General features: G+C 55.6%; 1 protein-coding gene across 1 annotated transcript; it reads right to left on the bottom strand.

Moving 5' to 3' along the window:
* Positions 1-2901: 2901 nt before the first annotated feature.
* PCGF1 (polycomb group ring finger 1) lies at positions 2902-15266 on the bottom strand. The gene is made up of 9 exons (XM_083459093.1): positions 15130-15266; positions 12050-12155; positions 10267-10419; positions 9887-9958; positions 9610-9715; positions 7307-7340; positions 6361-6447; positions 5101-5181; positions 2902-5006 (listed from the first exon to the last, which is right to left on the bottom strand). Exons 1-9 carry the CDS (start codon positions 15223-15225, stop codon positions 4959-4961), a joined length of 783 nt encoding a protein of 260 aa, XP_083315219.1. The 5' UTR covers positions 15226-15266; the 3' UTR covers positions 2902-4958.
* Positions 15267-15502: the final 236 nt, after the last annotated feature.

Here is a 15502-nt window from a genome sequence, read left to right as displayed (position 1 = left end):
AGGTGGCGCTCAGAGGCAGCCTGGCGCTCCGGGAAGAAGCAGCAGGTCTGGTGGGTGGTTAGAGGGGAGGCTGCGCACCAGACACTGACTGTGCGTGTGTTGCAGAGTCCAGGGGCCTCTTCCTCACGGCCAGCCCAACCCACGTTGCTGCAACTCAGGAACTTGAGCTCCCCCTCCCCCCATTAACTGCTTGCAGGGGAGGGGGAGGGGGGCTCAGGTTTCCCCCTCCCTGCAGTTTGGAGCCTGCAGCCATTAGCAGTGCCCAGAGCATGACCAGGGAGGGGGCGATATCAAAGCGCTTCCACGCCTCTCGTCTCCCCCACCATCCCTCCCTCCATTAGTCATGTTCCATGAAAGCTGCTTTCTCCTGGAGAGTAAAAGGTCTCAGGGAAGAATTCTCAACCGTGCTGGGAATGAAAAGTGGGGGCACTCCTGGGCATGTGCAGAGTGCATTTCCCCCACACAGCAATAAAAGCAATGGCAACAAAGGGTGTGTGTGTCAAAATTCAACATGGGCTTGGAGGGTCCATCCGACCACCTTAAAGAAGCTGGATGAATTCTCAGGGGAAGCTGCTTCTTGCTTCCTTAATGTCAGCTGGGCAACCCTTTCCCCTACTCCTGAGAAAGGCCAAGTTGGCAGCTGAGATGACAGATCTGGTTTCTGGACTCTGGGAGGGGCTGTGGGAAGAGGACCTCTTCCCCACCTCCATCCCTCCCCTTCTTGGCTCTCCACCTCATCAAGGAAATGGGCGCAGCAAAAGCAAAAGCTTGGAACTCGCTGCCACCAAGTTGGACGGCTTCAAGAGAGAACTGGACAAATTCATGGAGGAGACTCCTAAGTTTCTAGCCAGGACGGCTCTGCTCTGCCTCCAGAGTCAGAGGCAGCAAGGCTACAGGAAACCTGTTGCTGGAAACCCCAGGAGGAGAGACTGCCGGCTGCTTGTTCTGGGCATCTGGCCTAGATGGGCCATAGGCCTGATCCAGCTGCCAGGCCCTTCTGATGTTCTTCGTGTGGAGCACCCCAATAGTTGGTGTAAACAATGGAGGGGAGGGCAAAGAGAAACTCTGGAAGCCGCTCAAGGGCTGACAAAACCCCCCAGGCCTGGCCCAAAGGCTTAATGTCTGGAGAATTTTTCTTTTTTGGAGCGGATGTTTTGCAATGTCTGTAAAATGGGCACAATGAGGCGGCAGCAGCCTCCCCCTTCAAGGACCCTGCTGCCTTTGCAAGTTCTCTCGGCACCAGCTCATTTTGAGTCGTGGGGATTAGCAAGGGGCAGCTGAGCCCATCCTTGCAAGTACTTAGCGCTGGCCCTCGGTCCTGCAGCCTGGTGGTTTTGATCCCTGACCCTCCGACCTGCGTTTCACCAGGTACTTAGCAAGGCCCGGGTCTTCCAAACAGGGGTAGGGGGCGGCCTGACCCCGGCCCATCTCCCTGATGCTGCCAGCGCCACCGCAGACGGTGAGAAATCGCCAACAGCTGGTCTTGGTGGGAAGGGCCAGCCCAGGGTAACCGGATCTCCCCTCTCCCTCCCCGGCTGGGGGGGGCGTTTGGGGCGGGGGCTCAGGGTCAGCAGAAGCAGCCCTCGCTCAGGGGTTAAGCGCAGGGCAAGAGGAGGGTTAACTACCAGCCAGTGCCCTGTAAATCATTTCACTTGGGGAGGAAACAGCCAGACAAAGCCAAGGCGAGGAGGAGAGACCCAGGAGGCGAGGGTGGCAAAGGCAGAACTCCAGAAGGGGCAGGTTTAGCCTGCAGAAGACGAACTCTACAGCTCTAGGTGGGCCTGGGGGGGGGCGGAGAAGTGGACCTGCCCCCCAAACGCAGGAGAGCAAGCTGGTGGCATGGAGCTCGAGGAGAATCAAGGGACTTTCAGAATGTGGGAGGAGGGGCAAACTCGAACGCAAGACCTCCTTCATCGTTGTCTTCTCGGTGACCTGCTGCCAGGCGGTGGCCTGCTTCTCCTAGAATCCCCTGCGGCCGCCAGAATGGATCAGGCCCACAGCACAAGCCCACCCCTGCACGTTTGGTTCGCAAAGGGGAGCCCAGAAACAGAGGACAGCTCTTCGGACTCCTCTCTCAATATGCTGCTAAGGGTTTATTCAGTTAAACCTGCTAAGCTGTCAAAAAGGGAGAGAGGCTGCCAAAGGGTCAAGGCCGGATCCAGAGGCCATTCGGCACTTTCGGGTGACAGCAGAGAAGGGGCACGCGAAATCTGCAGGTGACAGAAAGCAGGAATGGGCTGCAAAACATCCAGAGGCATCTACATTTTGCTGGGCTGGGCAGGCAGCTGCGGAGTGGAGTTTGGCAAGGACCAACGCCAGGTGGGACCCACAGGAGAATGGAAAACCTCGTGATGGTGTCGGGAAGGAAGATATTTATGGGTACACCATAAATTGGCCCTGGGGATACCTCCAGAGAGGCTCTGGGGCTTCAGCAAGGAGAGTTGCTTGTCTCAGCACAGGGAAAGGCATCGAGTGAGGGCCGTGTGGCACTGTGGGCAACCTGAGATGGGCTGACGCTAAATCAGCAAAGAGGGTGGCAGGCTGAAAACGCCCTGGAGATGGAAACAAGAAATTCCGCCAAAAGAAGAATGGCAGACAAAATTAATGGACTATGCAGAATTGGACAAAATGACAGGAAGGATTCGAAACCTGCAGGACCAGAGATTCACAGAAGATTGGAAGAAGTATATGGATTATTTGAAGAGCAACTGTAATCAACAAATTACGCTAGTAGGACAACAAGAAGTTTTGTAAGGAGAAATATACGAAGTGTTACAAAGTAGGAAAAGATAGAGATATTGGTTATGAGTTTGAAATGTAATAGGGAAAATAAGAAATGCATACTAAGAGATTAGATTGGAAAATTTTCAGACAGGATTGATGGAAGTCCAAAAAATTGAATAAGATGTAAAAGTATGTTTAATTACTGTTAAAAAACTAATAAAAATTTATATACATGAAAATGCCCTGGAGAACAGCAGGAAGGAACTGGGAGACCCCCAGGAAAGACGTGGGGCAGAAAAGGCCGCAGCCACTGAAGCCAAAGGGGGTCTCATCTGCCGAGACCCCAGTGCCACAGAATCACAGGACTGCAGAGTGGGAAGGGACCCCGTGGTCATCTAGTCCAACCCTCAGAAATGCAGGAATCACAACGGAAGGATCCTGGTGAGCCAGGGGAGAAGGCATGGGAAGCGGAAATGGGGAGGGGGCTGCAAGCTGGCAGGGCTTGGCTCCGCGGGATGAAGGCCTCCTGAATAAAAGAACTGGCTATCTGAAGCAGTTGGCCTATGGAACTCCCTCCCACAGGAGGCAGGGATGGCTTTAGAAGATGAAACACCTTCATGTGGGACAGGGCTCCACATCTGGAGGCAGCGATGCTTCTGAACAGCAGGTGCCAGAAACCACAGGAGGGGAGAGGGAGCAGGTCTGATCTGCTGCCCCAAGAGCCGGATGGAGCTTAGATCCCAAAGGCTCCCAAATTCAAGGCTGGAGAAGAACCACCACGTCCGGCAGGAATCCTGCCCCCCCCCCCCCGGACTGTGCAATCCCTGAGAAGGGAGGTGGAGCCCCCAGGAGAGGGTGGCTCTGCCACTGTCCATTCGAGGCCCCCCTGGACCACAGAGATGGCCAAAACAGGCGCTGAAGGCTGGAGCCTGAACCTTGGAGACTCGTTCCTCCTCCTCAAATCTTCCTCTTCCCACCATAACTGGAAAACGACTCCCGCCAGGGGAAGGCCAGCATGGCAGAGCAGGACCCGGAAGGGACTCGGGTTCAAATCCTCCCGGCCACGAAGCTCACTGGCTGTGCCCTTGGGGGCCAGTCCCTGCTGCCTCGGCCCGGCCCCCCTTGCAGGACGGCTGTGGGGATGAAAAGAGGAGAGCCCTGGGAGGGAAGGCTGGGATATAAACGCAATGAATAAATGAAGAGGGACAGGCTTACTCCAGAGGAAGACATCTCCGAAAACGCTGCAGGGCCAAGAGGAATCGGCACTGGAGTCGGCACAGAGGGAGGGGGTGGAGCCCCCCCACTTTGAGGGCCAGCTCCAGCTGTGGGCCTGAGGCCAGAGCTCAGGGGCACCTGTTACGTTTCCAGGAATCAAAGTGGGCAGGCGGAGCGGGGGGGCTGGTTCACAGCCCAGGCTGCATGTGCACAAACGGCCCCCTCCCCAGAAATCCCAAGGACTCTTGCTACACGCCCTCCCCCCCTCCCGTTTTCTGACAGCTGCCCAGATGGCCACCCCCATTGGCCGCAACAACAGCTCCTAATTGGCTGTGAGCCAGGGGGGGCGCCCGTCTCCCCCCCACAAGCAATCAGGAGCTCATGACTGCATTATCGCCCATTATCTCTGGTGGAGGGAGAAGGGGGGGGCTGGAATGGGGATCATTATTTGCTCATCACTCCTCATTGGAATCCTGACACCCAAAAGGGGGGGTGCGGAGAGAGAGGGGGGGCTGACGGAGATTAATCTCCCCAGCCAGCGCAGCAACTGCCGCTTGGTAAACACGCCTGAGCTGGCGGCGCATTAAATCACTGCACAGGAATGGGGAGGGGGGGTGGGCTGGGCTGGGCTCCCTCCCTCCCTGCAGGGATTCCAACCTCAAGCCCCCCCCCCAAAGGCTGAAAACGGGAGCGTCGCTGCCACCCTCTGGCCGATCTGAGAACTGCGTCTTCTCTGAGTGGCGCTAGGAGACCCCCCTTCCTGCCCAATTCCCACTGTTTGGGGGGGGGCAGATGAGGACAACATGAGAATATTATTTCCTGCTCTCCTAGGAAAACACTGCTCAGCTCTGGCAGGAGGGACCAAAGGGGCGTGCGGTTTTTCAGCGCTTTTATTCCAAAAAATAGACTCGTATTGAAGAGAAGGCAGGGCTTAAGTTAAAAGACGGGAGGGAGGGCAGGCGGGGGGTTGGGGCAGATGGGGGGGCGATGCTGGGGCTGCAGCCCGCCCGACGGCCCCCCTACCTCCTCTTCTCCTTCACGCTGTAGTTGAGCAGCAGAGGCGCCGGCTGGAAAGGGAAGAGAGGGGAGGAGGGTGAGTGTCTCTGATTTTCCGGGGATAGGGGGGTCACCCCCACCCCCCATGCCCCACCCCCCACGTACCTTGCCAAACCAGCGAGAAAGCCAGAGCTGCTTGAGGGTCATGTGGTCAGGGAGCACCTCGTTGTTGAAGAGGATCTGCACCTGGAGGGGGCGGAGTCCCGTCAGCACCTGCCAGGTGGACCCCCGGCTGCCTCCCCACACCTGGGCGGGGGCCTCACCTTCCTGTTTCCTCGGAGGGAGACCACCTGCCCACCCACCCACCCCAGGGGCTGCCAACCTTTTCGCATCTCAGATTTTGAGAGGGTGCTGGGGGGGGGGCAGTCACAAAACAGCTGCCGTGGGGGGTGGCCCCACACAAAATCAAGAGAGCCACCCCCAGCCACCTTCTGCTGTGTCCTGCTTGCAGAGGCCAGGCAATGCTGATTTCAGAATCTTGGGGTTGCAGAGCTGAAAAGGACCCAAAGGGTCATCCATCCCAAGCCCCAGCCATGTATCCCCCCCCCCCCCGGCTGCTGCTTTCTAACAGCCACAGGGAGCAATTCCTCAGTGTTCAGGGAGGGGAATGCAAGACGAGAAGTTGACCGTTTTTTGGTGGTCCTGTAGAAAAGTAAAAGATTTCTGGGAATATAATGAATTGGAAAAAGAGGTTTATGATACCTTTCCCCCCCAAAAACCAGAGGCCTTTTTACTTGGATTAACGGGGGAGGGAAGACCCAGGGACCTAAAAGGTTATTTATGTATGCGGCAACAGCCACAAGGATGTTGCCGGCCCAGAATTGGAAACAGGAGAAGATACCAACAAAAGAAGAATGGATAATTAAGAGGAGGGACTATGCTGAAATGGCAAAAATGACTGCGAGGATCACGAGATCAGGATGAGAAATTTTTTGAGGAGGAATGGAAGAGGTTTATAGATTATTTAGAAGGCCACTGTAAATATATTAAAACATTAGCAGGCTTGATGTAACATTCATGTAAGCAAATAATTGGAAATTAAGATAAACAAGAGGGAAAAACGAAGAATTTGGAGATAAAATGAGATTTAAATTTTGTGGGAGAAGATTGGAATCCAGGGGAGGGGTGGGAGGAAATCTATATTGTTTGTTGTTGTTTTGTGATTGATTGGAAAAACATTGAATTTATGAATTATTGTGATTATAAAATTTGAAAATATTTTTTTTTTTTAAAAAGCGAGAGGTTGGCCGTTTTTTTTTGGGGGGGGGGAGAGCTCAGCGTTGGAGTACCTGCCCAGGATTAGCAACAAAGGTCTTTGCAGCCTGCAGAAGTTGGAATGGCAACCCCTCCCCAACCCTTACTCACGTGTTGTAGCGCCAGCTCTAATCGGCAGCACAGAACCCGGCGGAGGTGGCGGATTTGGGCCCGTACTGAGCAGCGAACGTATTTGTGCTGGGGGAGGGAAGGAAAATTGAAATGGGGGTGAAGGGAGAGGCAGCTGGAAAGGACAGAGGGAGCCCCCTCCTCTCCACCGTGGGGGTGTTGTCTCTCACCCCCCCCCCGGTCTCCATCTCAAGGAATGGCAGTGCTAAGAGGAGGGAGGGCATGTGTGAGTGCCCGGGTGGGGAGCCCCCCCATGCTCTGGCCATCAGCTGCCAGCCTCTCACTGCAGGGTCAAGGGGGGCACTGAGGGCATGGCCATCTTTACCTGGGGGTGCAAGGGGTGCGGTGTACCTGGACGCCAAATTCTGGGGGGGTGTGCCAAATATATACCAGTCCCTCTCAATTGGCCCCCCCCACCGTTACTCCGTAGCGTCAAATATTCCCAACGAGTCAGGAAACAAAAGCGGTCATTTCTGCTGCGTCGCTACAGGTGAGCGATTTCCTGCCCCCAAAAAGGTCAGCAACTTTGAGTTTGGCCCCCCCCAAAAATCTGGGGGCAGCTAAACTAAATTTGGGGGCTCCGGGAAGATCTTTGCACCCCGGCGGCGCATATGCCAAAGACTGCCCTGGCCGAGGGGGAGATGGGAGAGTCGGAGTGGGGCTGGGGGGACGGAGGTCCGAGGGGCTCTGATGTGGTATTCTATGCTGTTTTATGCTGTTTTTAAGTCGCATTTTCATCAATGTTTTATATTTGCTGTTAGCCACCCTGAGCCTGGTTTTTAAACTGAGAAGGGTGGGGTATAAATATATTATTATTATTATTATTATTATTATTATTATTATTATTATTCTCCTCCCACCTGGCCAGGTCTCCAGGCCCCCTTGTGCCGCAGCCAGAGGCCCCCCCCCCACATCCTGGCCTCCTCACCTGCAGAATGTGCTTGTTCTTCTCTTTCCCAGAACTGCAGAAAGAAAGAAAGAAAGAAAGAAAGAAAGAAAGAAAGAAAGAAAGGGAATGAGAGCCACGCCAGCAAGCCCTCTGCCCCAACAGGGGGTGTGCAAAGGGGGCGACCCACAAGACCCCTTCCTCCTCCCCACAGGAAGTGGGGAAGAGAGAGGAAACCATGCTGAGGGCGGGAGCTGCCGCCCTCCTTTCCTGACCAACCCCTGCGCTGCAAGAGAGAACGTCCACAAGGTTTGGGCAACACGATGACCCTATACCTACGTAATAGACAATCTTTATAGAACTCCTTCAAACAATAACAAGTTCAACATAAAATCTTAAGACTCAAAGTCTCTGAAAGTCTTTAAATGAAGCGAGGTACCAAACTTTGTACGATGAAAGACAAGCTGTGAAGCTTTGTTTATTCAGCAAATATAATGTCCAACCCTGAGCAGAGATTCCGGATATTGACTGCTGTTTCGTAGATCTTTGTCTGTGTGGTGGGAGAATATGGAATTGTTTTGTGTGATAATGCAATCACTGTAATGCTGTCGTCACACAAGCTCTGCTCCACAGAAGCTGATATTTTCATTCACGTATATTCATTCAAAATAAGATGGGTTTGTGGAACAATTCTATATTCTTTCAGAGACTTTGAGTCTTAAGATTGTCTATTATGCAGGTATATGGTCATCGTGTTGCCCAATCATTGTTGATGCCCTCCTTTCCTGGGCGCCCCCCCCCCAGCTGCCATTTCCCAAGGGGCCCAGCCCGGCTCTTGCTCTGCGCCCCCCCCCCCCAGAAAGGCCGTGGCTCCTTGCCTTGGTCGTGGTGGAAGCACCAGAGCGCCCCCTAGTGCTACACTGGGGAACCACAGCCTGTCCTGGAGGAGGGAGAGGCAAGAGCCCCCCCCCCACTGGCAGGCTAGTTGTGGGGCACTGGGGGCTCACCTCTAGAGGGGCACAAGAAGCCAGGAGCTGGGAAGACCCACCATCCATCTCTTGCAACCCCACCCAGTGGGAAAACGCCCCCCCCCCCAGCAGCCACAAGAGCCTTGAGCTGAAAACCAGGCAGGGCTGGAGGGCACATGCCCACTCGGCCGGGAGGCTCACTGGATGGCTGCTCTTCAAAGGATGCCAACAGGCAGGTAGCAAGCTCCCTCTTGCAGCCCAGAGCGCCCCCCCCCAGCCACGGAGGGGCCTGTGGAGTCGGCAACTCTGCGTAACTCTAGCAAGCGAGTCAAGCCACGCGCTGCAGGGAAGGGAAACTTTCACTGCCCCCTCATCCTGCTGCCTCAAGTTTCCCTGGGACTTTTCCAGCCAGTGCAGTGCTATGTCCAGGGCCGGACTGAGGTTGGATGAGGCCCTCAGCTCCTGAAGGTAACGGGGCCCTTTCTATGCCCAGCTGCCCACTGTCCAATAACAAATTGCTGCTGTTTTTTGTGTCGAATACTGTATTTTATGCTCTAATACGCACCTAGTTTTTAGAGGGGGAATGCAAGAAAAAAAATATTTTTAAAGGGAGCGCTGAGCAGAGCCTGTCTGCATCCCGGCCTCTGCTCAGCGCTCCCTTTCACGAGCCGTGTGGAGCTTGTGTGCGGCTCTTGGGGGCTTTTCCCGCCTGCCTCCCACCTGCATTCGCCCCATAAGACGCACACACATTTCCCCTTACTTTTTAGGAGGGGAAAAGTGTGTCTCATGGAGCGAAAAATACAGTAGATGCTATATGGTCAATGATGGATGTATCTCAAGCCATTTGCACATTACAAAATATGCATTTTATCAAATTGTTATATTAACAGTGAAATACAATCAAGAAGTATATTAATAGTGAAATAATTATTAAGCTCTAACTTAAAAAGATTTTTTATATTTTAGGGAGCAGACTAGCAGGCAGGCCCCATGACTTACATCACAGGAGCCTACACAACACAAAACACTGTTGCTGTAGGTAGGTTTTTATTTGCTTTTTATCTTATATTTTGGAAATGTACGTTCAGTGATTTTTTTCCCTTTAAATTTTGTGGGGGCCCCAAAAAGAGAGTAGGGCCCTAAGCTACGGCTTGTTTAGCTTATACATAAATCCGGCACTGGCTGTGTCCCTGAGACCCCCTCCTGCCGCTGCCCCACAGACACTGCCTGGAGGTGCAAAGGCACAGTTCTGCCCCCCCAGCAAATGCACCCCTGGAGACAGGGCTGGGTGAGGACTGGAACCTGCCCAAGGTCTGCCTGTGAGAGGCCCCCCCTTGACCACATCCCACCCCCCACCCCCCCCGTCGCCATCCTCACCTCTGTTTCTCCAGGCACAGCAAGACGTGCTCGTCGAAGCGGTAATAATGGGCCCGCGAGTGGTCAAAGGTGGTGTAGGGCAGGCCCACGCGATCAGAGGCCGAGTCTGGGGGGGGTGAGGAAGACGTCAGGACCCTTGCGCCCCCTCCCTTTCCGCAGAGGAGGCCTGCCAACCCACCCCTCCTCCTTCTGCCCCACACCCCCCAATTCAGGCTCCTTTGCTCAGTTCCCTGCTGGTGCAGGATGGGGGGGGAGGTCAAAAAGAAAGCGCCCCCACCTTCGTTGCTGGGTTGGCTGACGCGCTCCAGGCCGCGGGATTGGTAGAACTCACGGATCCTCTTCTCCTCGCCTGCGGGGGGGGAGAGGGGGGCAGAAGAGAGCCGGCTGTCGCTGGAGTCAGGGGGCAAATCTTGGCCAGCTTGCACTGACCCTCCAAAAGGGGGGAGAGGGATGGGGGGGGCTTGTCTCTTTCCTATGCTCAGGTAGAGGCCCCTCCCAGGGTGGAGCCCCCCTGCAAGCGGAGGTTTGTGCCCCCCCCCAAGGCACCAGGGGCAGCAGGCAATGCCCCTCCTCACCTCAGAGGCTGCTGCCCTGACGCCTGCCCTGGGGGGGCCCAGAGGAGGCCGGAGGGCCCCCCCGCTCCCTCCCCGCACTTACTCTCCTGCAGGCCCGGCACCAGCTTGTAGACGATGTCCTGCATGACGCGGTCGAGCTTGAGGTTGAGCAGGGGCTGCGTCTCGTGGATCTTGGTGCTGCACATGGGGCAATACTTGCTGGTCTGCAGGTACTTCACGATGCAGCTCTTGCAGACTGGGAGAGAGGGAGGGAGGGGGGCGCCATGAGCCGTACTGGGGGGGGGGGGGTCCCGCCGGGGCAACGCTCCAAAAGGCGGCCCTCCCATACTCAGCCACAAGAAGGACCAGGAGAGGAAACTCCATTGATCTTTCAGCTTCAGAGGTTCCCAAAATTTTCCGGCTCCCCTTCCCAGAGCCGGGTGATCTTGTGCCCCTGGCAGAACCGTCCAGATTGCGCCCCCCCCCAAGCCACGGACAAATGAGCTCTTCTTTCCATCTCTCCTCCCCCCCCTTCTAGCCATTCAATTCACCCTCTATTTAAAACCATTTCTAATGAGGCAATCATCAATATTTATATTTGCGGACATACTTTTAGCCAATTTTGCGCCCCCACCCATTGCCTGCGGCCCTGGTGGGAGCCCACCTCACCACCCCCTCGCTACAGCCCTGCCCCTCTCCCTTGGTTCCACAGGCTCTGCCCAGTGCCCCCTACAATCATTTTCCCACACCCTATGAAAAGCGTCTTTCAAAACAGCCGTTTGCAAGACCCACCAAGCAAGATAATACAGTAAAACCCAAACTGGTTACAATTAGTTGAACGTTTCTTCAAAATCCAGCTGAAGCTATTTAGATTAATTCAATGAAACGGATGAATGTGTGGACCAGTGATGCCAGTCTGACAGTTATTTAAACCCCCAGCACCCCCCCCGGTTGCCTCCTCGTCTCTTAGCACCCCCCCAGCACCCAAGGGTGCTGCCACCTACTTTGGGAACCGCTGGTCTCGCCCTCAGGTGGCTGTTAACCAGAAGGTTGGGGGTCTGAGCCCCCCAGGGATGGCGCTTGGGCCAGACAACCCTCGGGGTCCCTTCTGCTCTGGAAGGGAATCCCCCCCTTCCTGCTTGTGCATGTCAGACCCCCCCAATCTCTGCTTTCCAGCGTTTTCCTCCAGGCAAGGAGGGGGAGCGCCCCTTTTGCGGTTTCCGTGTGAGAGAGGAGGAGTTTGGGGTGGGGCAATTTTAACTTCAGAGCAACAACCTCCACCTGCACTGCCTCCCCCCCCCACTGCTCTGGCCCCCCTACTGCTGGCATGTGGCCCCTGGCAGATTTCCTCCCAAGGGAAGGTGGCCCTCATCGGCAAAAGGCTGCTCCTTCTGGTCTGCCCCGCAGAGGACCTTAAGGTCCACAAATGACAAAAAGCCGCAAGGTGGTTAGATTGGTCTCAACTAGGGCCAGGGCCTTTTCAGTACTGGCCCCGACTTGGTGGAACTCTCTGCCACAAGAGACCAGGGCCCTCCTGGACTTGACATCTTTCCGCAGGGCCTGCAAGACAGAGCTGTTCCGCCTGGCCTTTGGTTTGGACTCAGTCTGACCCTTATGTTTCCCTCCCCTTATGGTCTTGATTTATCGGCTACATTGGAGGCTGCATTTTAACCTGTATTTTAAATTGGGTTTTCCCCCCTTCCCCCTATTATGTTTTTACCGCGATTTTATTGGTGTTAGCCGCCCTGAGCCTGGCTCTGCCTGGGGTGGGCAGGGTATAAATAAAATTTATTATTATTTATTACGAACACACCTCTCTTTGGTCAGGAACATGTCTCTCTCCCCCCCCCCGGTCCCCCCTCCCCGCTTTCCCTGGTGCTACTCACAGGTGTGCAGGCATTCGGTGATGGTCGTGGCATCGATGAAGTATCCGGCGCAAAGGAAGCAGACAATGTGCTCGTTCAGCTCCTTCATCTTCACCCTCACCTCCTCCTGGGGACACGGAGGGGGATTAGACCATGGGTGGGCAAACGAAGGCCCGGGGGCCGGATCCAGCCCAATCGCCTTCTCAATCCGGCCTGAGGACAGTGTGTTTTTACATGAGCAGAACGTGTCCTTTTATTTAAAATGCATCTCTGGGTTATTTGTGGGGCAGAGGAATTAATTCATTTTTTCCTTCAAAATATAGTCCGGCCCCCCACAAGGTCTGAGGGACGGTGGACCGGCCCCTGCTGAAAAAGGTTGCTGACCCCTGGATTAGACAGATGGGGGGGGGAGCTCCTCAGCCCCTCCCTCGCAGCCGGCCAAGAGAGCTGCTCCTCTACCATCTCTCTCTCTCCATAGAATTGTAGTTTGAGAAGGGACCCCCGAAGTCATCTAGTCCAGCCCCCTCCACTGCCAGCCCAGGGCCCACTGCTCAAAGCCTTAGCCCCCCGTTTGAAAGACGGGTCCCAGGGGGCCCCCACCAGCCTGCTGGAGGGACAGCTTGACCCACCCTCTTATCCCTGTGCCCAAGTCCAGATCTAAAAGGCCCGAGTTCCAAACCCGCCTCTGCCATGGCCTCTTTCTCTAGTCTTGGTCAAATTTCCCTCTCTCCTTTAGACCCCCCCCCCGCCACAGAACAAGCCTCCGCAAATGAAGATGGGCTCCGTGAACATCCCTTTGCCCCTGCGGATCGTGTCCCGCCTCAATTCCTGGGCCAGCCTTCCTGGGCCTCAGTTTTCCGCATCTCCTCTGAATATTGGGTTGACTTGATGCCGTTCCCAGAATGTCTGTTCTTGTGCCCTTATGCCCATTTAAACCGTCCCCACATCAGGCAGGGTGTCCTCATCTCCCAGGGACCCACCAGATACCCCAAAGGGGCAGGATCCGAGCACAAGAGCAGCCCTCTTCCCTCAAAGCTGGTGGCCATGACCGCCTCTTGTGGCAGTGAGTTACACCGTTTAACTATGCGCTGCAGAAAGACGGACTTTCTTCCTCTGACTTACGAGAGAGGGAGGGATGCCTGGCGACAGGTGAGCAGTTTGCCTGCCTTTGCCATGAGAGGCTTCTAGCACCCAGTTCTCCCTCCAGTGGGCGCCTGGCTCAACAAACCCCAACTCTCATCATTCCTGGCCACTGGCTGGACTGGCTTGAAGTTGTAGTTCTGCAACACCTGGAGGCCAAAGATTCCTCCCAGCCGGCTCTGAAATCAAGAGCTGCCCTTTGGCCAGGAAATGGCCTGAGCTGAGTCTCAGTTTGCCTGCCTGAGAAATGGGGCCAGCGACAACTTGCTCTTCTCAGGACAAAGTCTTGCGGCACCTGAAATACCAGCACATTTAGTCCATAAATGTCACTTCGTCCGGCAGGGCCTGATGATGCCAGGGCAGTGCAATGGTTAAGCGTGGGACTGGGAAGTTGAAGACCCGGGTTCAAGTCCCCCCTCACCCAAGAAACTCACAGGGTCGTTGTGGCAAAATGGAGGAGGGGAGAACCAAGAGCTCCTTGTCGGGTGGGGGGGTGGGAGGAGGCATTTACAAACAGGAAACAAAATGAAATATCTGTAGGAAGCGAAACTGTCTGTGGCTGATCTGCCACAAGACTCTTTTTACAGCATCCAACCCATAATGCCACACTTTGAGGTGGCCAGGAAGGTGGCATGGGTGCTAATGGGGTTAAGGCAGGACCAGATTTAAATTTTATGAGGCCCTCAGCCCCTGAAGATAATGGGGCCCTTTCTATGTCCAGCTGTCCTTTGTCAGCAACAAATTGTCGCTGTTTTTTGTGTTGAATAGATGCTCGATGGTCATTGATGGACCTCAAGCCATTTGCAGAACATCTTAAAAAGCAGAGACATCACCTTGCCAACAAAGGTCCGTATAGTTAAAGCTCTGGTTTTCCCAGTAGTGATGTATGGAAGTGAGAGCTGGACCATCAAGAAGGCTGATCGCTGAAGAACGGATGCTTTTGAATTCTGGTGCTGGAGGAGACTCTGGAGAGTCCCATGGACTGCAAGAAGATCCAACCTCTCCATTCTGAAGGAAATCAGCCCTGAGTGCTCACTGGAAGGACAGATCCTGAAGCTGAGGCTCCAAGACTTTGGCCACCTCAGGAGAAGAGAAGACTCCCTGGAAAAGACCCTGATGTTGGGAAAGATGGAGGGCGCAAGGAGAAGGGGACGACAGAGGACGAAATGGTGGGACAGTGTTCTCGAAGCTGCGAACATGAGTCTGACCAGACTGCGGGAGGCAGTGGAAGACAGGAGGGCCTGGCCTGCTCTGGTCCAGGGCGTCACCAAGAGGCGGACACGACTAAACCACTAAACCACAACAAAACCATACAACCAGTCCATGCCAAATGTTGGCACCCTATATATAGAAAGGAGCAAACCAGGGATATTTCAGGGAGCAGGCTAGCAGGCGGGGGCCTACACAACACAAAACACTGTTGCTGTACGTAGGTTTTAATTTATTTATTTTTTTATCTTATATTTTGGAAATGGACATCCAGGTTTTTTCCCCATTAATTTTTTGGGGGGCCGCAAGAGAGTGGGCCCCCCAAGCTAGAGCTTGTTGAGCTTATACATAGATCCAGCACTGGGTGAAGGCAACGCCCTCAGAAACGCACGACCCCCGCTTGGTGGCGGCAGGGGGCACCCGAGAGAAGGAAGGGGCCTGCGCAGCAGGGGGCTGGACTAGATGTCCCTCGGGGTTCCCTCCCAACTCTCCCATGCTGGGATCCTGCGCCTTTAACAGGGAAGGGACCCCACGGGGTCATCCAGACCAACCCCAGAACTCCTTGACCAATCAGGGGGTCAGAAGCCGAGGGGACTCTCCTTAGCTCCGCCCCTGAGCGCGAGGGGGCGGGGCCGCGCCTTTCCCCGCCCCCTCTGCGCACGTTGCCGCGGCTCCCCTACTACGCATGCGCCCCGGCCCCCGGCGCCCCCGCTTGGCCCCCGCTTCCCGTCCCGGTCCCGCCGGGGCCTCACCTCGTTGCGGAGCGGGTCCATCTTGTAGACGGCCTGGAGCTGGTTGCGGAGCCGCATCGCGATGGCCATCGGGCCCCCCTGAGGAGGAGACGCCATCTTGGAGCCGCCTCGCCCACTTCCGGGTTGGCCGGGGGCGGGGCCTGTCGCGCCGAGGGGAGCGCGCGGGGCACGCCGGGAGTTGTAGTTGAGAAAGGAAGGGGCCTCTCGCCCCGCCCTCGTTGACCCCTCCTGCGCCGGGCGAGGTTCCCGCTTTGGCCACCAGGGGGCAGCAGCCAGGCTCGACGGGGCGGGCGGCGCCGGAGGATCCCCGTCGGATCCGCCCGAAGCAGACGCGGATCTCCGGCCAGGGAAGCCGGCGAGCCAGGCGCGTCCA

The sequence above is a fragment of the Podarcis liolepis genome, assembly GCF_965112155.1.
Source record: "Podarcis liolepis genome assembly, chromosome: 9".
NCBI classification, from domain to species: domain Eukaryota; kingdom Metazoa; phylum Chordata; class Lepidosauria; order Squamata; family Lacertidae; genus Podarcis; species Podarcis liolepis.
Note: the sequence above shows the minus strand (reverse complement) of the source record. Positions and strands in the feature narration are given on the sequence as shown.

What these genes read in the sequence shown, in the direction of transcription:
- PCGF1 (XM_083459093.1), bottom strand. Translation starts at nt 15,225, where the DNA reads ATGGCGTCTCCTCCTCAGGGGGGCCCGATGGCCATCGCGATGCGGCTC. An exon ending in GGTGCCGGGCCTGCAGGAGA is followed by an intron (nt 9,959 to 10,266) that starts GTAAGTGCGGGG and finishes CCCCCCCCGCAG; the next exon opens with GCGAGGAGAAGAGGATCCGT. An exon ending in AGAACAAGCACATTCTGCAG is followed by an intron (nt 6,448 to 7,306) that starts GTGAGGAGGCCA and finishes TCCCTCCCCCAG; the next exon opens with CACAAATACGTTCGCTGCTC.